Source organism: Aspergillus fumigatus, chromosome 3 (genome assembly GCF_000002655.1).
Source record: "Aspergillus fumigatus Af293 chromosome 3, whole genome shotgun sequence".
Lineage (NCBI taxonomy): Eukaryota > Fungi > Ascomycota > Eurotiomycetes > Eurotiales > Aspergillaceae > Aspergillus > Aspergillus fumigatus.
Window position 1 is genome coordinate 1,375,009 of NC_007196.1, and position 23,062 is coordinate 1,398,070.

The 23,062-nt window shown below is 53.2% G+C and overlaps 6 protein-coding genes across 6 annotated transcripts; 5 read left to right on the forward strand and 1 right to left on the reverse strand.

Moving 5' to 3' along the window:
- The first annotated feature begins 558 nt into the window (after positions 1–558).
- Positions 559–4,551, forward strand: orlA (putative alpha,alpha-trehalose-phosphate synthase subunit Tps2). Its single transcript, XM_749943.2, has 4 exons — positions 559–962; positions 1,028–1,528; positions 1,615–3,868; positions 3,931–4,551. Exons 2-4 carry the CDS (start codon positions 1,103–1,105, stop codon positions 4,098–4,100), a joined length of 2,850 nt encoding a protein of 949 aa, XP_755036.1. The 5' UTR covers positions 559–962; positions 1,028–1,102; the 3' UTR covers positions 4,101–4,551.
- Positions 4,552–5,354: 803 nt separating this feature from the next.
- On the forward strand, positions 5,355–6,809 carry AFUA_3G05660 (putative MFS monocarboxylate transporter; the record flags this gene model as incomplete). Its single annotated transcript, XM_749942.1, has 1 exon — positions 5,355–6,809. The coding sequence occupies one exon, from the start codon at positions 5,355–5,357 to the stop codon at positions 6,807–6,809; it is 1,455 nt and encodes a 484-aa protein (XP_755035.1).
- Positions 6,810–7,392: 583 nt separating this feature from the next.
- Positions 7,393–8,347, forward strand: AFUA_3G05670 (PDGFA associated 1 family protein; the record flags this gene model as incomplete). Its single annotated transcript, XM_749941.1, has 3 exons — positions 7,393–7,438; positions 7,510–7,577; positions 7,676–8,347. 3 exons carry the CDS (start codon positions 7,393–7,395, stop codon positions 8,345–8,347), a joined length of 786 nt encoding a protein of 261 aa, XP_755034.1.
- A 559-nt stretch (positions 8,348–8,906) lies between these two features.
- On the reverse strand, positions 8,907–10,282 carry AFUA_3G05690 (unc-50 family protein; the record flags this gene model as incomplete). Its single annotated transcript, XM_077804334.1, has 5 exons — positions 10,032–10,282; positions 9,823–9,922; positions 9,746–9,749; positions 9,309–9,646; positions 8,907–9,218 (listed from the first exon to the last, which is right to left on the reverse strand). The coding sequence occupies exons 1-5, from the start codon at positions 10,139–10,141 to the stop codon at positions 8,907–8,909; spliced, it is 864 nt and encodes a 287-aa protein (XP_077660490.1). The 5' UTR covers positions 10,142–10,282.
- Positions 10,283–11,754: 1,472 nt separating this feature from the next.
- On the forward strand, positions 11,755–17,614 carry AFUA_3G05700 (Sec7 domain protein). Its single transcript, XM_749939.2, has 2 exons — positions 11,755–15,056; positions 15,119–17,614. Exons 1-2 carry the CDS (start codon positions 12,497–12,499, stop codon positions 17,005–17,007), a joined length of 4,449 nt encoding a protein of 1,482 aa, XP_755032.1. The 5' UTR covers positions 11,755–12,496; the 3' UTR covers positions 17,008–17,614.
- Positions 17,615–17,743: 129 nt separating this feature from the next.
- Positions 17,744–22,954, forward strand: AFUA_3G05720 (putative anucleate primary sterigmata (ApsB); the record flags this gene model as incomplete). The annotated part of the gene is made up of 2 exons (XM_749938.2): positions 17,744–20,102; positions 20,168–22,954. The coding sequence occupies exons 1-2, from the start codon at positions 17,769–17,771 to the stop codon at positions 22,952–22,954; spliced, it is 5,121 nt and encodes a 1,706-aa protein (XP_755031.2). The 5' UTR covers positions 17,744–17,768.
- Positions 22,955–23,062: the final 108 nt, after the last annotated feature.

The following is a 23,062-nucleotide window of genomic DNA, read 5'->3' on the forward strand; positions in this document are numbered from 1 at the left end:
GGAACGTGTTAAGGTGTTGTTATTAGCAGTCGTTCAAGCCTCTTCTTCTCTCTTGTTCTTCCCACTGTTACCTAGTCTCCTAGGGACTCATTCTCATCGGCCTGGACTAGATCCATTGATGGATTCTCTCCAGCTCTCCCCTTTTCTGTCAGCTTCTCCCTTTTTCTCCTTTTGGACTCTTCTACCGAGTCCTTGTATCTATAAACCCCTTTCTTAAGGATGATACTAATAATATCCATTTCTTCCTGCTGATAATCTCCATATTTATTCCCTTCAGGGCTAGCTAGCCTTGATTGATTTACTGACTGACCGATTATATTGAAAGTTCACCCACCGCCCATCCTGGTGCCCCTCGTTCATACCCACAAGTGAACCTAGTCTCTAGCGACGAGGAGTCGTCGTGGTGGTTTAGAAGTAGTACGGAGTAGTTTGTCGCCATAAAAATAGTCGGGGGTCTAGATACTTGGTATGGAGCAACCCAAACCCTTATTCTAGATAGTTCATGGCCTCCCGTTCACTCGTAGTATAAATTATAATGTAATAATAATATTTTTAGAGAAATCAAATAGAATTTGTCCGCTTTCCTGTTGCTTGCTCGTCTTCTCTCTCTCTCCTCCACTGGATCTCAAAACCGGGTTTTGCCAACCAAAATCTTCGTTATCGTCAGTCTACCAGAAACTCCCCTCCACCGTTCCTCGTTTTCCCTCAGATTTCTTCTTATTGATTCTTCCACCTTCAATAATTCAACCACTCCTAAGTACTCTCCCAATCGCTCATGGCTTTCTTTTTCAGTTCATAGACTCGATCATATAGTCATATCTATCCACCTTTGTCATTTGTCTCCGTTTCCTCACCGGCTTCACTTTCCGCCCGCTCCCCACCTTACTACTACAGAGGAATCGTTATCTATTGTCCTCTCAACGCCGCTCCCTTCGACTTTTCAGTTTCTCTACCTTCCCGAGGTTCGTACTTCAGTTGTCCGTCTTGCTTTTCCAATCACTGGATCTGACTCTTCCTGCGAAAATAGTTCTGCAATCATTGACTTCCCGCGAACCTTGAGCAATTGGAATCCGCCCCTCCGCCCTCTTCGGCCGTTTTCGTCATGGCCGCCAACCAGGACACCCCCACCAAAGTGCCTGACGGCCAGCCAAACCCCGTCATGGTCGGTCCCGGCATGAAGTCTTTGGGCGAAGAGGCTTATACCAATGCCTCAAATGCCACTCCTAGTCTGGAGACTGACAAAAAACATCCCCTGGTCAATGACGCCCCATCGTACTTCTCTCAGGTTCCTGGCACCAAACAATCGTCGACCGTCTCCGATACCGCTCTACCCGGCTCACCAGCTGATGCAGCCAGGGATGCAAAGTCGCCTATTGAACTCCTCCGCCGTCTGAGTCTCGGCCGCTCCCCAATGATTCCTGACGTTGACCCGCGCGAACAATATCCCGGTCTGAATCTGACGGGGCGGATTATCAGCGCCGCCTTCTGTATCCCGTATAAGGTCGGCTACCGTCCTGGTTCCGATTGGGTATGCTACCCCCATGGTCCTTTCCTTTCTCGTTTCCCCCACCTTTAAAGGCATTGGACTAACGCTCCGATGAACTATCTGAACAGGATCTCAAACCCCGTCCCGGAACTTCGGCCCTTTTTGATTCCTTTGCTTATCTTGGCTCCGGAGAGACGAAATGGTCCCATACGCTCGTTGGCTGGACCGGCGAGGTGGAACCAATTCAAGACGTCTCCGTTCCCCTGCAACACATCCCCGTCAGCTCTGGCGCAAGGCTACCGCCCGCACTCAATGGCGTTGCCGTTCCACTGAACAAAGCAGCGGCCCCCGTGCCCGTAGACTCGAAGCAACGACCACCCAGCCACCCGCTTCTCGAAGGCTTCAGAGTCAGTCAAGAGGACCGAGCGCGTCTTGACGCTCAGCTGAGCTCGGGTCGTTACGGCAAGATCGCTCCTGTATGGTTGTCGGACGAGTCCGAAGAGCCCGAGGAGTCTTCGATCTTCCTGGAAGATCAAGGCCGATGGAGGCGATATGCGGAGAAGGAGCTGTACCCCCTGCTTCATTACAAGCAGCACGGCCCCACGGATGGCCGGTCCGAACGGAAGTGGTGGGGAGATTATGTCCGCATGAACCGACTCTTTGCGGACCGTATCATCGAGGAGTATCAGGAAGGTGACATCGTCTGGATCCACGATTATCATCTCTTCCTGCTGCCCAGTCTGCTGCGGCAACGAATCCCGAACATCTACATCGGATTCTTCCTGCACGCCCCGTTCCCCAGCAGCGAGTTCATGCGTTGCCTTGCGAAGCGCAAAGAAGTCCTGACGGGTGTCCTGGGTGCCAACATGATTGGCTTCCAGACATTCTCCTACTCGCGCCACTTCTCGTCCTGTTGTACGCGCGTCCTGGGCTTCGACTCGAATAACGCCGGCGTGGATGCTTACGGCGCCCATGTTGCGGTGGACGTCTTCCCCATCGGAATTGATGTCAAGGCCATTCAGAAGGCGGCCTATGGATACCCCGAGATTGAAGAGGCGGTGGTGGGGCTTCGTACACTGTACGCCGGCAAGAAGATCATTGTCGGCCGGGATCGACTGGACAGTGTTCGCGGTGTGGCCCAGAAGCTGCAGGCATTTGAACAGTTCCTGGAGAGGTATCCGGAGTGGCGGGAGAAGGTGGTACTCATCCAAGTGACCAGCCCCACCAGCGTGGAGGAGGAGAAGGAGGACCCGGAGAACAAGATCGCCAGCCAGATCTCAAATCTGGTGTCTACCATCAACGGCCGCTTCGGCTCGATCAGCTTCTCGCCCGTCAAGTACTACCCCCAGTATCTCTCCCAGCACGAGTACTTTGCGCTACTGCGTGTGGCCGATGTGGGTCTGATCACGACCGTCCGGGACGGCATGAACACGACGAGTCTGGAATACATCCTCTGCCAGCACAACACTCATGGTCCGCTCATTCTCTCCGAGTTCTCTGGTACGGCGGGCACGCTGTCCAGCGCTATTCACATCAACCCATGGGACACGACCGGCGTCGCTGAAGCCATCAATCGAGCCCTGACGATGTCTCCGGAGGAGAAAAAAGCGCAGCACGTCAAGCTCTACAAGCATGTCACCACGAATACCATCTCGACCTGGTCAAACCACTTCGTCACCCGCTTGCTGACCAATCTTTCCTCCTTTGACCAATCGGTGGCAACGCCGGCGCTAGACCGAGCGAAGCTGTTGAAGCAGTACCGGAAAGCGCGCAAGAGGTTGTTCATGTTCGATTACGATGGTACCCTCACCCCCATTGTCAAAGACCCGCAGGCCGCCATCCCATCGGACCGAGTGCTGCGGACTCTGAAGACGCTGGCAGCGGACCCTCGCAATGCGGTTTGGATCATCAGTGGTCGCGACCAGGCGTTCCTGGATGAATGGATGGGCCACATCCCGGAATTGGGCCTGAGCGCCGAGCATGGCTGCTTCATCCGGCAGCCGCGGTCGGATGACTGGGAGAACCTTGCCGAGTCAAGTGATATGGGATGGCAGAAGGAAGTGATGGAGGTGTTCCAGCACTTCACCGAGCGTACGCAAGGGTCGTTCATCGAGCGCAAACGGGTTGCCCTGACTTGGCACTACCGTCGAGCGGATCCCGAGTACGGTGCCTTCCAGGCTCGGGAGTGCCGCAAGATGCTAGAGGAGACGGTAGCCAAGCGGTGGGAAGTTGAGGTGATGGCCGGTAAAGCCAATCTCGAGGTGCGGCCGACCTTTGTCAACAAGGGCTTCATTGCAGCGCGGTTGGTCCAGGAATACGGAACTGATCCCGCGCAAGCTCCGGAATTCGTCCTGTGCCTGGGAGACGATTTCACCGATGAGGGTAAGTATTATCGATTCCTGGTTGAGTGCTCGATTAGTGGCTGGGATTAACTGTTGTTATAGACATGTTCCGTGCGCTCAAGAAGTCCGGTCTCCCCGCTGGGCATGTGTTCTCGGTCACCGTTGGGGCCAGTTCGAAGCAGACGGAAGCTAGCTGGCACCTTCTTGAGCCAGCTGACGTGATTGGAACGATTTCGATGCTGAACAATAGTTCTTCTGCGCAAGAGTACTAGGGACGATGTGATGCAGGGGCTGGTCGTGCCATGCTTGGGCCGTTTGGCTGCAAAATCACGTTCTAACGAAATATGATTACTTTGCACTAGCGATATATAATCTCGTCTTCTTGATCCCGGGGAGAACGTAGAACAAGTCGAGGGTTGGGGAGTTATCGGCCGTCCGGAACATCCAACAAAAGGTGGAGAGCGTCCTGACATCTGCCTGCATCTTCTGCACTTTTTGAGGCCGCTTCATCTTCCTCTTCTTCCTCTTTCCAGAATCTTTTCCATTCTTCTTCCGCCTTGCCCTTCGTCCGACTGGTTGTGACTTTCTGCATTGGTTTCCATTGACTTTTACTATAGATAGAGGGCGGAGAGGCAGGTACGCCTTTGAATATAGGCTGTTAGAGGATAGAAATATCATAAAATCGAATCTTCTTCCCTTGGATACTCAACCCCAGAGCCTTTGTCTGTCTCTGTTGACCAGAAGTCAGTACGTGCTATTTGCATCGAAGTATCGGAAAAGCCCAAGTCGGATCGGATGCACGCTGCAGCAGGATGATGGGGGGTAGAATTGCTCTACAGTTTGGTCGATGATGAGAAGAAGAAGAAGGGAGGAAAAAGTTTCACTATTCTATTTAGAAGATATACGAAGCGAGAAACGGATATCGAGTTCATAGCATACATGGAGGTAACCACCACCGACTTCTCTTGTCCATTCTTTGGTACCCGTCATACAAAACGCAGAGACTTCCGAACCATCCATGTCACAGCGAACAGCAACAGTACCGTAAGCGATTCAAACGGAATAAACGAGCAAGATGCAATCCATCATCATTTCGCCTGAGCCCAAGACAATCTCATTCTCTCAGACTTGCCCCTCCACAATTCACAAAGGATCGTCGGGGGATAGCCCCTCATCTCCCGGATGCGGTTGCCGGCACTATACGATGACTCGACTTCGGTCTTCTGTGCGAGCCACCGAAAAATCTGAGAGAAAAATCCAGTCATGGAGGGTTGTCGATCAAAAGTCCTAGCTCCAGAACTTGGACTGGCCGTCACTGTGCTTACGACCGATCAACCAGAGAACGGACAGAAAAGAAAACTAGTCTCCAGCTGTGTTGTTTCTGCTGTGGGTTTCTCCAGTCGGGTTCGGCTTCCGTTGTGGGTGTAGGTGTTTTTTGAGTCATTGAGGTATGGTAGGTATACTTGTCTCTGAGCATGGCTCGGTTTCTTTCATTCAAATATCTGCTGACAATACATACATAGGTGATGGCACAAGATCACACTCCTGACGCTGTCCCGGTCAATGAAAAAGACCCTCCGAATCAGCAGCTCGATGATACCACAAGTGATCGCTTTGTTCCTCTGGCAGGCTTTCCCCGCGATGAGGAGTCCGGTGTGAACAATGGGGTTGATCCTCGGTCGAAGTCGCTTTCGAGAACCACCACCAATACCAGTCATATCGGAACATTGGCTGCCCGGACCTTGTCGCTTGTGCGGACCAGAGAATCTGGGAAGGATATCGGTCCTCCTCCCGATGGAGGCCTCTTTGCTTGGACCCAGGTCCTCCTGGCCCACTTCGTCATCTTTAACACGTGGGGCTATATCAACGGGTTCGGTGTCTTCCAGACATACTATACGGAGCACTTGGGCCGGCCTCCCTCCGACATCTCCTGGGTCGGCAGCATCCAGATTTTCCTGCTCTTCTTCATTGGAACACTGTCAGGCCGTGCGACGGATGCCGGCTTCTTCAAAGTTACTTTGGCCACGGGAGCGCTGCTGGAAGTCTTTTGCATCTTCATGACCTCTCTGTGCACCGAGTACTGGCAGCTGTTCCTCACTCAGGGAGTCGGTCAGGGCATCGGTTGCGGCCTCATGTTCTGCCCGACCGTAGCCCTGATGGCCACCTATTTTACCACGAAACGGGCTCTTGCCATCGGGATCGTGGCCTGTGGATCGGCGACGGGAGGGTTGGTTTTTCCCGCGGTCGTCGTGCGCCTGCTGCCACAAGTTGGATACGCCTGGACAATGCGCGTGCTGGGCTTCATCACCCTGGCCACGCTCCTCCCCCCCGTGGTTTTTCTAAAACAACGGTTGCCGCCCCGGAAGAGCGGCCCGCTGGTGGAATGGGCCGCCTTCAAGGAGCTGCCGTACCTGTTTTTTGCCATCGGGATGTTCCTCAACTTCTGGGGGCTCTACGTCGGCTTCTTCTACATCGGTAGCTTTGGCCGCAACATCATCGGGGTCTCCGAGACCACCTCGGTGTATATCCTGCTGGTTATGAACGGCATCGGCATCCTGGGCCGGTTGATGCCCAATACCATGGCTGACTGGTACACCGGTCCGTTGAACATGCTAATCCCCTTCAGCTTGGTCACCGGCCTAGTATCCTTCTGCTGGGCCGGAGTCGACGAGATTCACGGGTTATACGCATGGAGCGCCTTTTATGGTCTAGCCGCCGCGGGCATCCAGTCGTTATTCCCGGCCACCCTGACCTCCCTGACCACCGACTTGAAGAAAGCCGGAGTGAGAATGGGCATGGTGCTCAGCGTGGTCGCGGTCGCAGCGCTGATCGGGTCTCCGATCGCGGGAGCCCTGGTCCAGACGGCCGGTGGACAATATCTCTACGCTCAGATGTTCATGGGCAGTGCGATTCTAGCCGGTACACTAACTTTGATCGCTGCAAGAGTAGCGAAACTGGGATTCACATGGCATCGGATGTAGAACTCAGTCAGGGAGCTTGCTATTGATGGATCCTGGAAGGAACGAAATGATGATGAAGCAGGCCCATATCACGCCGGGCGTGATCTTGTGAAATAAATTATTAGTTGATCGAACCATCTTGGGTGGTTATTTGTAGCTAAATAACATGAAAATTGTCCAATGTTGTGATGGGGTCATCCTCCCTCGTTTGGCGGTGGACCTTGGTGTCATCCTCTCTGCTTCCCGCCTGGGAAATCCTCTGCGTGACTCAGATATTCAACCTGCACGTCGCCATTCTTTTTGGGGTCTGTGGAGTCTTTCTTTCAGGGGATTCTCTGCTACCACTCTAGCCTCTTCCTTCAGTCATTCAGGGAGTGGTAACCCACCGTATACCTTTCTCAAGAAGATGTGAGCGTCCCATCGCTGGTTTTGTCCCTCTCTAGCTCTACCCCTCCATACGACACGACCCTCTCCCGTCTACAGCAGCTTCAAGACAGCGTGTTTTATTTGCTAATCTGCGGTGTTAATTCATTCAGTTCTTTGCAGCCATTGCATTCGTGGAGTTTTTACGCAATCTGCGCTACTTCCTGCATCTCTACTTAACATGGCACCCCGCGGCCGCGGCAAGTTCTCCAAACCCAGCAGAGGAGGTAGGGACGCATCCCAAAGTTACTCTCGAACCGGGAGGGCAAACAAGGAGATATTGATTGGCGACACGCAGGGGGCAAGCATTTCAGTCGCGATGTTCAACCTGTAGACAAGGACGGGAACCCCGTGAGCCTATGGCGGGTACGTGCCTCTGAATCCCCTCACATGGGACCGAACCTCTCGTATCTGCAGGATTGAGAGACTCTGACACTTCATCCCTTCGCTTCCATGCTGTGCAGGAACCAGGCGACGACATCCCCTCATCGGGCGAAGAGGACGCATCGGAAGAAGCCTCCGGTTCGGAGGAGTCCTTGGACGAGGACGACGTACAAGCCGGGCCCAGCACCATCGCCGGGTCATCAGCAGGACCAGCAGCAATGACCCGCGAGGAACGACGCGCCGCAGCCAAGGCGAAGAAGCTAGCCGCGATCGCGCGACGGAACAACGTCGCCGCGCAACCGGGCGATCTGCCTCCCTCGGACTCGGAGGAGGAAGAGAGCGACGGCGGCGACGACGAGGACCTCCTCCCCGCCAACCCGAACCACACCGCCAAGTCCCGTTCACAGCTCCACAAGGATCCCGCGGCAGCTCCGGAGAAGGCCGCGGGTGGCGATCTGTCTCAGCTGTCTCGGCGAGAACGCGAGGCCATCGAGGCGCAGCAGGCCCGGGAGCGGTACATGAAACTGCACGCCGAGGGCAAGACAGAGGAGGCACGGGCGGACCTGGCCCGTCTGGCCCTCATCCGGGAGCAGCGCGAGGCCGATCGGCTGCGCAAGCTTGCCGAGAAGGAAGAGAAAGAAGCGCTGCTGCGAGAGAAGGCGGCGGCGCGCGAGCGGGAGATGAAGCGCCGCGAGGAGACAAAGGGGAAAAAGAAGGGAGGCTCGAAGAAGGGAGGCTCGAAGAAGGATTAATGAGCTGTTGCAAATGGAGCTGTGGAGGGGTTTGCCCACTTGCAACCCCACTACTGAAACGACGCGATGAACATGTCTCTCTTTTGGTTTGGACAGGATCGGCAATATATCTCGCTGGTCGATTTTGAGTACATTCTCGCTTCAGATGTTTTGAACGGATATGATTGTTCCAGGGATGACCACTTGTTTGGTATTCCCTATTGCATTTGGCACTTCTTCACGAGACTGTAACACAGGGTCAATATAGATCTGAGTGGGTGATCACCCCAAAACGGACTCGCCATAAGCAAGTACATGATCTATCTACAACGGAAGACGCACACCGAGCAGAATATCATTTCAATGTGCCACTTTATGCATATTATGCATCCAAACCACGGAAAGATGGACGAAAACCAGAAAGAACCAAATGACACCCATGTACACCAACGCCCTGTTTTCTGAGCTCAATGGAGCAGAGGGAGGAAAAAGTCGGATATATATAAACAGTGCATGTATCGGTCAAACCATGAACGCTATCTTAAGCACGAAGGTGTCAATTCGAGCACCATCAAGGACATCACACACCCCAAAACAGCCACTCCACACTGTGTCCGTGCATGACGACCCCCCAGCCGGCAATAAGACTCACGAGCCAGAGGATGGACAAGACGAGGATCGGAAGAAGGAGGAGCTCGGTGTTGTGTAAAAACGGGAGGGCATTGTACCCGAGAAAGGTAATGTAGGTGTAGTAGATCAGCGCGGAGAGATAGAGCGTATTACCCAGAAAAGTAGCGAGGAAGTTGCTCGGACTGCGAGTGAGTAAGGGTAGAAGGAGGAATTGGACGACATAAAGGTGGAGATATAGAGGGAAGAAGGCTCGGTTCGACACCTAGACACCCCCAAAGTCAGCGTCAGCCAAGCTGGGATAGCGTTGCCTCTTTCGACAGACCAACCCAGGGCACTGGGAGGTGAAACTTACATCGAAGCAGTATCCAAACTCCAGTTGATCCTTCTCCCCAGGCTGCACGAACAAGCCTTGCGCCGCGCCGCGCCTCCGTCCGCGAGACCCTCGGAATCCGGACAGGGATGCGGCCGCACCATCCGGGCCAAACAGTCGTGGGATCGCAAAGTAGGCTATTGTCGATACCACCAGCGAGGAACCGATGAAGTGGACAAAGATAAAAAGCAGCGACAGGCGAACGATCGAGCCAAAGGCCGGCGCATAAGCCAGGCCCCATGCGAGCGCAGTGAGCAGGAGAAAGAAGGAGAGCAAATATGTAAATGAGGGGTCCGGACGGTGCCAGGTGTTTTTGGTTTCTGTACCGACAAGCAAAGAGGATTAGCTGTGTTGACCCTGTGATCTCGCCGACGGTTGGGTCCGGACGTTTCGAACAAGGGGAAGCGTGTTCAACGTACGTTTCTACCAATCGACCATGACATTTAGCAAGCAATTTACAGGCTGGATAAAACATGGACAGAGAAGCAACACTTACATGATAGTAAATTGATTTGAACACCTTCTTAGGAGCTATCAATAGTGATGTCATTTCCCAGATTGCCATTTCAAAGTCCATCTGCGGGAACTTAAATAGCCTGCTCGTTAAAGGTACGGTCAGCCATACTCGCGCTGAGAGAGAAAGTGGATATCCACGAGTATCCAGTCGGACACATCTTATGCTATCCGGCTCCGAAAGCCTACTACCTTTTGAAGAAACGCGGCATCCGTATACTGGATCCGCGACTCGTTGGGGTTGTGCCGCCAAAGCTGGCAGGGCTGGCATGTTGACGAGGGACAGAAATGGTCGGGTTCATCTTGTAGAGACTGTGATTCCCCAAATTCCCAGAAATTCTGAGAAGGGGAACAACGTGTATAGTCCACTGAGAAGAGGAGTGGATAGCTCAGTACTGATCCCGCCCACAGCTAACTGTTGCTGATGTTGTCTTGGTGGAGATGGAGTGTCGATGTTGCTCCCGTTGCCGGCTGTTATGTCATCTGTTGACGCCGTTACTAAGCATCCTACCTACCATAAGAATTCACTTTCTACAAGAAGAAATTGAAGTCGACATCTGGGATTTTGCCATTCGACCCTCTCTTAACGCTGTTTGAACGTTGCTGATACTTAACATATTCCTTATAATTCATGACTTTTGGCACCGGGGCTCCGAATGACTCCAAGGTTTCGACATAGTACTTGCAGATCGCCTGTCAGCCTTGAATATAAATGACCTAGACTGAGATGGGTGTTCGAGAAATGGCTCCTGCTAACAACGCCGAGGAAGTGAAAGACTTCAACAAACGACCTGGTGCTCTTCACAAGACTAAAATGTGATTGCTCTGGTGCTTGTAATAAAATCCTCTGCAGTAGATCATCTCAATCGCAGGAGAGAAATTGTCGACGACTGATAGGTCTCAACAGATTTCCGCAGATCTCTAGATCTCAGTGGAGTATCATTGTATCAATTTTGTTGATGGGTCTACAGGGCTTTCCACGATAGATCGAAGGAGAAGCTGATTCTACGTACGGATCAGCGAAGGCCATTCATGATTCATGAAAAATTCCAGGTTTGACACGTCACACGCGGATGTGCCTAGCTTAGAGAGCCCAGCGATCTCAGCAATCCATTCGATGGCATGGACGACTTGTATAGACACAGTAAGAATCAGCCCAGGGTCGGGCAGTCGAGATGGACGAGACAGGATCTATCGATTGGATGCTATGACCATGTGCGCTGTGGAGGGTATGTAGCCTAAAACTATCCCATTCTTCTTTATTTGTCCTGTCCGCTGAATACCGCAATTTCAGCATTTCAGCACAATACTCTCCTACTCCAGATGTGCGGCATGACTATGGTGATACATTGGCAACTCTCCTTGAAAGTAATCACCGTACAGGGCAGTAGCAAAGCAGTTCCTCGCTTACAGCGATACTTTCTCAGACAGAGACAGTCAAAGCTTCCGGTCTAGTGATCCATCTCGATTAGTACGGAGTACGGAGATAATTCTTGGGGCACTCTTCGTCTCCCCGTCCCCACCAGCCCACATGGGTGAGTAGTTCAATGATGGGCCGATGGACCAGCCTAGGTAAGACAGTGACACTGTATACCTCTCTAATAAAGAGGTAGGTACAGGAGAAATGATATCTAGATCCATTGCTACCTCTGTATGTACTACGCGAGTCATTCGTGATATAGTTCTTTGAACATGTCGAGGAATCATAACATAGAAAGCATGGCATGCAGATTCTCAAACATTCGACGCCAGACCATATCTGCTGTTAGTCTGCCAGGGTGTTAGTTCTCTTAACTTTCGTTATTGCTCAGACTAGTGATCCTTAGTGTCTAGCCTCTGCAGCCAACAACACAACTCTAGTCTAGCCTTATCCAATTTCTAGCTTCTAGTGAGCAAGTGGGTTATCTCATGTTCTGCCCCTGAAAGTTACGAACTTGGTCGACATGCGCCATTGAGAGGTTTATGTCTTGTCTGACGGTCACGTTAACAACTACTAGCGAATATTGAACAACTCAATCCTCATTCGCCTCATAATCCGAAAACATTTTAATCTCCATCGCTTTTCCGTGTTTCATCCTTTCCTCTGTGGTTCCGGTTCCTGGTCCCTTGCCTGAGGCTTCCACGGTCCGCTCTCCAGTCTCCATCCGTTCCCCCTCCCCAAATCATCATTTATTTACTCTGTAGACTAGCACTTCCATAGTCTTTATGGGGGTTGTTCTTTTTCTTCTCTGACTGCTCTATTACTGCCAGGCTCCTCACAACGTCACCGGCTGCTTGCGGTCTGTCGGCTCAAGGGCTTCCTCTCGTTCAATTGACCTTCGCCTTGTCCGATTCTCCCTACCGCGCGGAATCAGGGCCATCATCTTTACTTCCGCTCCCGCAATGACCGACAGGTGACACTCACACGCACGCCTACCATTGTCTCCTCCTGAAGAAGATTGGCTTGAATTTGAAGAGGGATATTTGTATATGGCCAACCTGCAGACAGCCAACGATTGTGATTGAGAAGTCCCGATCAGAGCTCGTCCACGTTGCTCCTCGTACTGGGCGACGTAGCGAGTGGCAGCTTTTCCTACGCAGGGTGCCAGGCGTTGCCGGGTCGCTGGTTCATTTAGATCTCATCCCGCTACACAAGAATCCTGACCAAGTACTTAACCATGAATCGCCCAGCCCGGTCGAGCAGTATCAGAAAAGATGCACACACAAATCGCTCGCCCCCTCGAACACCACCTTCACAAGCGTCTAACTGCAAGACTTTCAAGCGAGGCCTTCGTCCCCGTCCCTCGTTACGCGAAACCTTCCTAGACGATACGAATCCAGCCGACAATGCGAACAACAGCAGTAACGACTCAAGTGAAGAGCGAGATCCCCATGACCTTTCCCTGTCGCCAAAACATGCCGCGCGCACGTCCATTGTCGACAATATGTTGCTTTCTCTGGATCAATTCACCTTTTCCACGGGTAATTCGATTCTCGATGACTACCGACTGTTCAACTCCGTCTTCGAATCCGAACTGTACGGTCGGAACTCGCAGGAATCCGCGGGACCCAATCGGTATCGCGGCCATACATTCTCTTCCTCCCTTTCATCAGAAGCAGACTTTGGTTACGACGACAGCTCGACTCGTTATGGAACCCAGCCGGCGTCTGCCGCCAGAGGCCGCCGGAGCAACAGTAGCTCCCAGTATCACTCAAGCCTGGGACGATTCGGGAGTACTCGCAGCCGGGAAGGGACCAATTCACGAGGTCAACTCAATGACTATCGAGCTGTCACAGGGGCCGATCAAACGACTCGCGGGACGAGGAAAAGCAGCAAAGCAAGCTCATCTACCAACCTCGATTTCGGTTCAGCCCTCATCCGAGGGAGAGCGGACTCGTCTGGTGAGCGACGTTCGGCCAGCTTCGATTACGGGACGAGGCCGCCTTTCATTTCCACCGATTTCGATTCCACGTTTTATGACAGTACAGACGCTGCTCCAACACCGAGTGTACCGGCTGGCCCCCGGAAGTTACACTCCTCAGCTCAAAATGATTATGTCGGTGTCTTGAACAGTCAGTCTTCGCGGACACCGGTAGCCTCCCGGCGGAATAGCATCAAATCGTCTCGAACCAACCATGCTAGGACAATTCGGCAGGACACCATCGGTACCAGCTCCATCCTGCGAGGCGCAGACAGCGAGCTTGCCAATCTGACCGATGACGGGCTGGATCCGCCACCAGCAATATCAGCATCGCTCGACCCGCCCGCTCCAAGTCCGACGATTTCGTTCAATAAACCTGCTATGCTGGCCTCGCCAGACTCAACGCCTGCCAAGGAGCGCCAGGGATTCTTCCGGCGCGTGTTCGGATCCTCGAAAAACACCGCTTCAGGACCGTCGGAAAGCATCCAGTCTGACAGCACATTGCCCCAAGAGAATGATCCCAAGGAGACAATTGCGGCTGGCGGAAGTCTCAGGAGCCGCAGACAGCCGTTGAGAACCAATGTGCCTGGCGCAAATGCACTCCGCGAAGGTCAACCACATGTGGTGAACAAGAAGTCGTCTTTTTTCCGTCGGCGGAAGAAGTCGATATCTACGACTGACAACCTACCACCTCCCATCATTCTTCCTCAGGAACTAGGCCCCAAGGCTGTGGAGATCCTGAAACCGGAACCCAGCCCTGTCAGTAGTCTCAGAAAGGTGATGAATCCGTACCTTGCTGACGGCATTGGCGCCGCATGTGATAAGTCCAATAGTGGCCCGATTCGGGTCGCAGGTGCAGGTCCTGCAGATAATATGGATCCAATCCTTACCTCGGCAAGGAACGAGAAAGAAAATGTTTCTACAGCTCCCGCCAAGGGCGGTCAGACATCAAAATACAGCCTATATCCGCCTCCAACCGCAGGCAGTGGCCACGATACTTCATTCCTGATGAACAGCAGCGGAGATGAAGAGTCCACAGCCAGGACTGCCGAAATGGATTCAACCTCCTCTGTTGATCGAAAGCAGGAGAAAGTGGCGGTCGAGGATGCTCTCAATTCTTCCGAGGGCGACAAGGGCGGTCACACGACTGACGGCACGTCCCATATCATGATCCCAACGACGACGAAATCCGCTCCGGCTCTGTCACCGGTCGTCGAGAGTATATCTCCGGCAAGTGTGTCGCCCCTGGAAGATTCAGAGTACCTCACGACGGAAACCGCCGCCGTCAACTCGGCTACGAGAACTGCAGGCCATCGCCAGAGATCCAGCTCCGGCGGAGACCAGCGGCCGCAGCCCAGCAAGCTATCCATCCCCGCTATGAAGGCGGATGCTTCGTCTCAAGTCTCACCTGCAGACTCGGATGAATTCTTTACAGCCGCCAACACCCCTGCGGTGCCGTCGGAGGATCCTAAGACGCCACAGATCATCGAGGACATTGCTGAATGCTCTGACGACGACTCATCAGGTGGCCCCTCGAGCTCTGATCGAGATCAAGCAAAGCGACTGTTCGATAGTCAAGACCAAGTGGTAGGCAATGAGCCCGCTGCTGCCTGGCTTGGCGATCCTGGTCGTGCTTCTATCAGAGCGGCATACATGGAGCTCTTTGACTGGTCAAACATGAACATTCTTGCAGCGCTACGAAGCCTTTGTACCCGCCTAGTGCTCAAGGGCGAGACGCAACAGGTAGACCGAGTGCTGGATGCTTTCTCGACTAGATGGTGCCAGTGTAATCCACGACATGGCTTCAAAGCTGTCGGTACGTTCACTTTCCCTTCACCTTCCATCACAGAATATATTTCAGATCTAACTCAAGACCAGATGTTGTCCACACTATCTGCTATTCTTTGCTACTCTTGAACACAGATCTTCACCTGGCCGATATTGAGCAGAAGATGACAAAGAACCAGTTTGTTCGGAACACAATGCCGACGATTCGTCGGGTTGCTGTGGAAGCAGCTCCGGACGGATTCGAAACCTCCCGACCTGTTAATCGATCGAAACTGTCCACGCAAGAGTCGGCTTCGTCGCCCGGCCCCTCGCAGCAGAACTCGTCCAACAATCCCGAGGCGTCTAATGCAGATACAGATCGGCCGAGTCACCCTCCCCACAAGCTTGTTAATCGGTTGTCTCGAACCGATCTTTCGATCAAATTGTCGGGTGATCCTGAAAGCGACGTCGGCCCGTTGGTCAATGCGCCATTCAATGGTTCAATGAGGCTATGGGAGCAACAGGTGGAGACTGTGCTGAGAGACTTCTACTCCTCGGTCCAGAAGCAAAAGCTCCCGCTCCATGGCGCAGCAACTGATAAGGATGGCCCGCAACCCCAGTCAAGTAACCTACTCGGCCCTGGCACCAACCATCATGGTCTGCGGAGAAGCCCAAGCACAATCAGCAAGAGCGGCTCTGACATCTTCCCTCGCGGTCGGTCGGCTGATTCTCGCTATGGAACAGCGCGATGGTCTTCCAAACCGCGCTCCCGGGCTAGATTGTATCCTCCGTCGACGATGGGGTCCAGCCGAACCAGCTTGGATGACCAGTCGTCTCTCTGGAGTCCGTCTGCCTCTAGTACGTGGAGTAAATACTCTCTCGGTAAATTGACTTCCGCGTCTGTCGATTCTTTCGGCTCGGATTATCCGCGTGGGGATTATCAACAGTCGATTGGGTTCGCGAACGCACTCAGCCAAGCGATCATCCGAGAGGATTCTGCGCACTCCATCACGAGTGTGGAAGAGGAAGGCACAGCTCATCTTCTGGAGGATGAGACTCTACAACTGGCCGGGGCGCCGTGGGCCAAAGAGGGGAGCCTCAAACACAAGCAACACCTGGATTCGGTCGACAAGAGGGCCAAGGATCGTAATTGGAATGAATGCTTCGCTGTGATTCAGCAAGGCTGGATGCGTCTGTTCTCGTTCAGCAACGCGGCGAAGACGCCGCGCCAGAAACCCAAACAGCGTCCCCATGGAGGGGTTGTGGTGGGGGGTGGAAACTGGACAGAAAATGCCCAGGAGCTGTGGAAATTCCTTCTGCGGCACACAATTGCTAGTGCACTCCCGCCCCCAGGCTATTCCAAGTCACGCCCACACGTCTGGGCATTGAGTTTGCCGACAGGCGCCGTTCACTTGTTTCAGGCGGGCACACCCGAGATTGTCCGGGAATTCGTCTCATCCGCCAACTACTGGAGCGCGAGGTTGTCTAAGGAGCCTCTAGTCGGAGGAATCAGTAACATTGAGTACGGATGGAGCGATGCCGTGATCAACAGCGCTCTGGTGCACGCCGACAACAACAGAACGCCACCTTCATCCGGGCCTCGAGCTAGCATTCAGAGTTCCATCCGCAGCTCTATCGACCAGCAGGGCATGCGACCTAGGCTGCCGGCGGACCGGGTACATATCAGTGATTGGGCGCCACCTCAGCAGAGTATGGCGGCCTCAACACTGCCCGAAGCCGAGCAGCTGAAAGCTTTACAAACGTACGTCAAGAATGTGGAGGATGACTTGTCGCGTCACAACGAGCTTCGACCTGCCATGATACTTGCGTTTTCCCCTCGCCATCCCAACGCAGCCAAGGCGATGGCCAACTGGGAACGCAAATCTTCTTATTTGTTACGGGAGATTGTGAAGTTCCGGACGTATATTGATTCGCTCCAAGCGGCAATAGATGCTAAGAACAAGATCTATGCAACTCGCGAAGAAGATGTCCCTTCATGAGCAGGATTTCGTCCACCGAAACGTTAAGAAATCCTTCATGTTGTGTCTCAGCGCCTTATAGGGCCTTCTGTCGGTCTTCATTCACCCCTACCTACCCTTACCTAGAATCAGGCATCATGTTCCGCAGATATGCCTCCATGCCACGACACTTGTCTTCATTTCTGTATTGTTTTTCTTTCCTTTTTCTTTTCTTTCTATTTTTCCCCTCCGTTCTCTGAGAGAATGATGAGCCCGATGTCATGGATATCACGATGGTTTGCTTGTGTCTTTCCCTCTTTTGCCTTTTCTTAAGGGTCGGTATGAGTTGTCTTTTTGATGTAAAATATCTAGATTTTTAATATACAAAATTCTTCCGAAGCTCTATAGATTTGAATGACCTGTCAATAAGAAGAAATAAGAATATAACGAGCCTTTGGAAGTAAAGAGCGTGACATTGTCTGACTGGTCACAATTCCACTGGCAGTAGACAACCACCACCAGGTCACCACGTCAGGAGGGAAAAGGAAACTATACACATCATTCTCCTCCTGCAATCCCTTGCTTCTTAACCACCTCATTCTCATCATTTCACCCACCCATTGCTGCCGTCTATAAGTATCAGAGCCATTGCATGGATCCAATGCGGCTGTCAAGAACATGATTTTTTTTGCTGAATAGAGAGGCAGCAATCTATTTATTGTTTTGTTGACACTGTCGAAGAACTCATCCCGCCGACGAGGTGAGTTAATCGAAGCCCCGACGCCGTAAGGTAGCCATGAGAAATGAGCTCACAAATCATGATATCTATCTACCCGATCCATACTGATTCATTTCTTCAGGCGAATGTGGAGCAAGGAAAAGGCCTGTGTCACTGTGTGCCTAGACGCTGGATCCAATCCGCCAACGTCAGTCCAAAACCGACTAGACTAATTGGACTAAACCATAATAAAAATAATAATAATAATAACAACAATAATACGACTGTCACCATGTCGACCAATTCCGACCTTTCGCCGCCGTCCTCTCCGTCTCCGATCTTCCAAATCACTCACTGCGCGCAGTCGAATCTCCTCCCGTCGTGCGTGTCGATACCTGACGCCTTTGATACAGACGACGAAGTGTTCGCATCGGTGGAGGAGTTTTGTAACCCTTTTGATTTGATGGTGCAGGACACCACATGGGCAGATCCGCCCCTCGGCGGCAGCACAACAATGGACGAAGCTCACGATACAGACAGCGAGGTTTACCATACCCAAGATGAGACGACGCTCGATTTAGGCCGAGATGACGATCCCACCTCCACGATCGATCCTTCGGACCATGACGATTCGAATATATCCCACCTCCCTCCCTTACCCGATCACGATGACAGTAGCTTGTTCCTCTCCAGCGAGGATGGAGACCATGAGCGCGCTGAGAACCAGACCCTCTTGGAAGAGAAAGAGATGCGGAGGAAATTGATGGACATGGAGTCGAGTTTCTTACCGGAGCCCTCGACAATCGAGGTCGCTCCTTCGAACCAGGCGGCGGGTATCGGCGACACTCTGTTGCAAGATAACTGTGATAATGCGCATGAGCCGGCAGCATCTGAGACCAACCAGTCCTTCATGACAGCGGACAATACGAGCCCCGACTTGATATCCACTGGCAAGGAGGTGTCGGTTCCGCAAACTCCGAGTTTGGGTCCTCATGACGATTCTACCATGGGCCTGGATGCTACGCCCACTACCGTGCCGCAACATCATGGAGATGACACAACCGCGTTGGAGGCGATATCTTCGTCGCCAGCAGCAGACGCGGCGGCGCGATCGTCGGCCAGAGTACAATCTACCTTCTCGGAGGGTTCGCAGTCAACCAACAGGGATGGCCAAGAAGAGGCTGACCACTCTACGACACTTGACCTGACTCGCTCCATGCAGGCGGCTAATCTAAGTACACAGACAAGTTTTCGAAGCTCATCGTTGGAACGCCCGAGACTCTTTCAGAACGAGAGTGCCCAGGATGCAGAAGCAGCCTCCCGCACAAGCAGTCGAAGGAGCAACAGGCCGAAATACTTGAACAGTCGCCAGTCATCGCATCGTCTCTCTTATTCGTCCGTCGCCAGTAACAACACAGAGATTACCAATAACGATGCGACGCTGGGCGCGGACTACGCCCTTCAGTCCGGTGGCGCGGTCCCAGGCAACTCTCATCCTGCGCAAGGTGACCCTCGCAACAACCTAACGAGATCTGTTAGCTTAGGCAGCATGGCTTCCGGCATTTCTAGCTTGAGTGAAGAGAATGTCATGGAGAGGAGAAATCCCTCTGCCGTTGCCGAGGGTGGCCTGCAGACCCTGACTGAGGAAGAAGGCATATCGCAGTCGCGGCCCGGCTCAGCTCAGCAGCAGTCGCAGTCGCAGCCGCAGCCGCACCAAGAACGCCAATCGCCCACGTTAGGGGATGATCTAGGGCCGATGACACCAAAGGTAAAACCTCGAGACAACATCTTTCCAACAGACACTGCCATCGCAGAACGCGTCAAGGACGTCCAGGTACCAAGCGCCTTTGTCAGGCAGTTCCGGGAAGACTTTGCGGGTCGACCATCCTCTCCTGAGAAGCGTGCAGGCCTCCCGACTCCAGGTTTCGCGAGAAGCGGTCGAACCATGACGCTCAAAGAGCAAAGCAGCACCATTGACCGTCTGTCCAAGGAGAACTTTGATCTCAAGATGCGCATCCACTTCCTCAATGAAGCGCTGAACAGGCGTTCGGAGGAAGGAATCAAGGAGATGATCTCTGAAAATGTCGAGCTGAAGTCGGACAAGCTCAAGTTGCAGAAAGACAATCAGAATTTGAAGAGGAAAATCCGCGACTTGGAAAAGCAGCTCAAGGATCAACAATCGGACAAAGAGTCCATGGCTAACCACGACCCTGAGGGCTCCGACGAGGATTCCCGCGATGCCGCACAGGACGAAGAGATTCTGTTTATGCGGGAGAGACAGGAGGCTTACGAACTTGAAATCGAGAGGCTTCGATCCGAGAGTATTGTTCGGGAAAGCGAAAAGAGGAGACTCGCGGAGATGGTCAAAGCATTGAGTGACAGGCCGGTCGGTTCAGAGGCTGGAGCTAGAGAAGAGAGGGTAATGACCACCGATGTCCTGTAACGAACACCTCAATGCTTGGTACTGACATATTGACGCTCCAGGATATGTGGAAAGATATGCTTGACGCAGAAACTGCTGCGCGAGAACAGGCCGAGGAGGAAAACAAGCGAATTAAGGATGAAATACAGGCCCTCCGGAACGAGTTGAACTACGTGATTGCCCTTCCGAGAGCAGGGCAGCGAGACCGCGTGGGATCCATGATCTCGTATACAACAGCCTCCGACAGAGATATGACGCGCATGCCGACCCTTACTAGTTCGTCCAGCGATACACTTGTGGAAGAAATACGACTCCTCAGGCAGGAGAATGCAGAACTCCGGAGAGAAGTTAGCGCCCAGACGTCCATGCTCACATCTCGTAACAAAGAGAAAGAGCGGCTGTACCAAGAGATCGAGGAGCTGAAACTCGGCCAGCGCCGTGACGGTGTTCGATCCGTCGCCGGAGATAGCATCTTCGATCGGTCTGCCTCTCGAGCCCAGGGCAGATCCTCGTCGCGGGCAAGTGACGGGACAGGGCCATCTCGAAGCGATGATGCAGAACGCGAGGACCTGGAACAGCGGATTGACCAACTGCGTGACCAAGTATCCGCGCTGAAACTTGAGAACCAGACTATCAGGGCCGAGTTAGAAGAACGCATCGCGGAATACGATGCCCTCGACAAGCAGTATCAGGCCGACGTAGACGGGGCTGATGAGATGTTTAACGCGTTACACCAGGAACGTGACGAAGCTGAACGGAAAATGAATGACTGCCTCGTCAACATGCAGATTATGGACGCCCAGTACACAGAAGACATAGAAAACCTCGAGGAGGAGGTCAGGCGGAAGACAGAAGAATGCGAGCGTCTGGAAGAGGAGCTCCGGAATCAGGACGAGAACCTCCGGGCATTGCAAGCTGAGATGCGCTCCGCCAGTGAAGGCATCATACGGCTTGAGGAAGACGCACAAACCAACCTGCAGCGATATGAAAAAGTTCAAAGAGAGCTCCAGGACTGTAACCGAGAGATGGAGGCATTGGAAAAGAGTCTGTATGAAGCGAATACCAAGGTGCAGCGACTTACCGTCCAAATCGAATCGAGCCAGAACGAGATTGCGTTCCTGCGCGAAGAGCAAGACGGTGACAAGATTAGGATTGGGGACCTGGAGTCTGAACTTAAGACATGCCAGATGAGCCTGCAGAGCGAAAGGGACAAGGTAAAGGAGCTGGAATCTCGTCTGGCCGAGGAACGACATCAACGCGAAGTCGTGGGAACCAAGGAGAAACAGGAGGTTCAGCGCATCATCAACGAACTGAACCGGGAGGCTTCTTCAGCTAGGGAGGAGGCCCGCAGGCTGAAGAAGAGCCTGTCTGCGCAAGAAATCGAAACGGCCACCTGGAGAGAGCGACTCATGGACTTGGAGAATAACCTGAGGGAGACGCTGGGAGATCTCACTGGCAGCCGTTCCAGCCTGATTTCCAACATCATGAAGTTGCAGAAGGAACTTGAGTCGACAGCCTTGGAGCTTGAGAGCGTCCGGTCAAAGCTGGACGAGAAAGAGACTCTCTTACGGAACCGCGATGCTCTTCTTGAGAGTCACGGACTCGAGTCTCGCAAGCTTTCGGAGCTCCTCGAACGTGAACGACAAGCCCGTCGGGCGGACAAACAGTCGTTTGAACAGGCCCTCAAATCTCACCATCAGGCGTCTCGTACCATCACTCAGAATAATTCTCGCATTACGGAGTTAGAAAATGCCCGGAGTCAGGACCGCAAGCGATTTACAGCGCTGGAGCAGCAGTTCAAAGAGCAACTCAACGAGCGAAACTCCATGCTACTGACCATGTGGAAGCGGCTGTCCGCAATGTGTGGGCCAGACTGGGCGCATTCAAACAGTCTCATCAATGGAAACCTACCCAGCCAAGAGGTGATTGGCAATATCCTATTCTGGCCCGGATTCAGCCGCAACCTCTTGCTCGCGGTGAAGACACTGGAGAATGTTATAGGGGGATTCAAGAACCGCATCAAGGGCGTCGAGCGCGATCTGACCAAGCAGTATCAGAATCTTGAACATACCCTGGGACAGCGTATCAAGAAGCTCGACCGCTTGGAGGAGTCGGTGATGAATTTGCGGGCTCAGCAGCATAGCAGAGGCCAGTCCGGGATGTCGCCCGAGATTGCCAAGCTACGTGGAGAGAACCGCCTGCTAAAGGCGGAGCTGAATCTGCTTCAGTCTCACTCGCGCAGTCGCGGCCCAACGTCCGCAGCAGCTGTTGCCGCTGGTATGGGACAAGGCATCCAACGCTCGCCCAGTCGAACACTGAGCACGGAGTCTGGGACAGACGCAGAGTCGGCCTTGACCCGCCACCGTTCCGTGATCGAAAAGTCTGCGACGCCCCATCTTTCCAGGAATGCGCACCGAAGTTCGACAACAGGCATCCCTCAGCCATCGTCGAACGCGCCAGCCGACGACGGGGGTGCCATTGTCCCCAGCTCGCACTCACGGCATGCGTCGGGCGACCCGGTAAGCAATGAGCGGTGGATCCATCGTCTGAGGGAACTCGAGAAGCGCTTGAAGGCGGAGCGGGAGGCGCGTCTGCTGGATCGCAGCGGAGCGCGCAAGCGGCTCGAGGAGCGGGATGCGGAAAACCAACGACTTCGTGCTCAGCTGGAGAGACAGCGCATGCGGCGAGGTCTGTCGGCAGAGACCTCGACCGACGGCGATTACGATCACGGTCGAGTCCGCAAATCAGAGCATTCTGATCTGAGCAACGACGGTGATTATGGCCGTCTCAGGAACGAGGAGCTGAGCTCGAGCGAAGGAGAGGGGATATGTGTGGATATTGAAGTTTAATTAAGCTCGACTCATATCCTGCCTCTTGGCACTTTACATTGCGATCCATTCATCCCTTGGCACTTTGGTGTTCGTATCTTCCTTCGCATATGATCGTTATCTCTAGCG

Coding starts and splice junctions, on each gene's coding strand:
- orlA (XM_749943.2), top strand. CDS start 1,103: ATGGCCGCCAACCAGGACACCCCCACCAAAGTGCCTGACGGCCAGCCA. Junction 1,529..1,614: donor ACCGTCCTGGTTCCGATTGG/GTATGCTACCCC, acceptor CTATCTGAACAG/GATCTCAAACCCCGTCCCGG. Junction 3,869..3,930: donor AGACGATTTCACCGATGAGG/GTAAGTATTATC, acceptor CTGTTGTTATAG/ACATGTTCCGTGCGCTCAAG.
- AFUA_3G05700 (XM_749939.2), top strand. CDS start 12,497: ATGAATCGCCCAGCCCGGTCGAGCAGTATCAGAAAAGATGCACACACA. Junction 15,057..15,118: donor ACATGGCTTCAAAGCTGTCG/GTACGTTCACTT, acceptor ACTCAAGACCAG/ATGTTGTCCACACTATCTGC.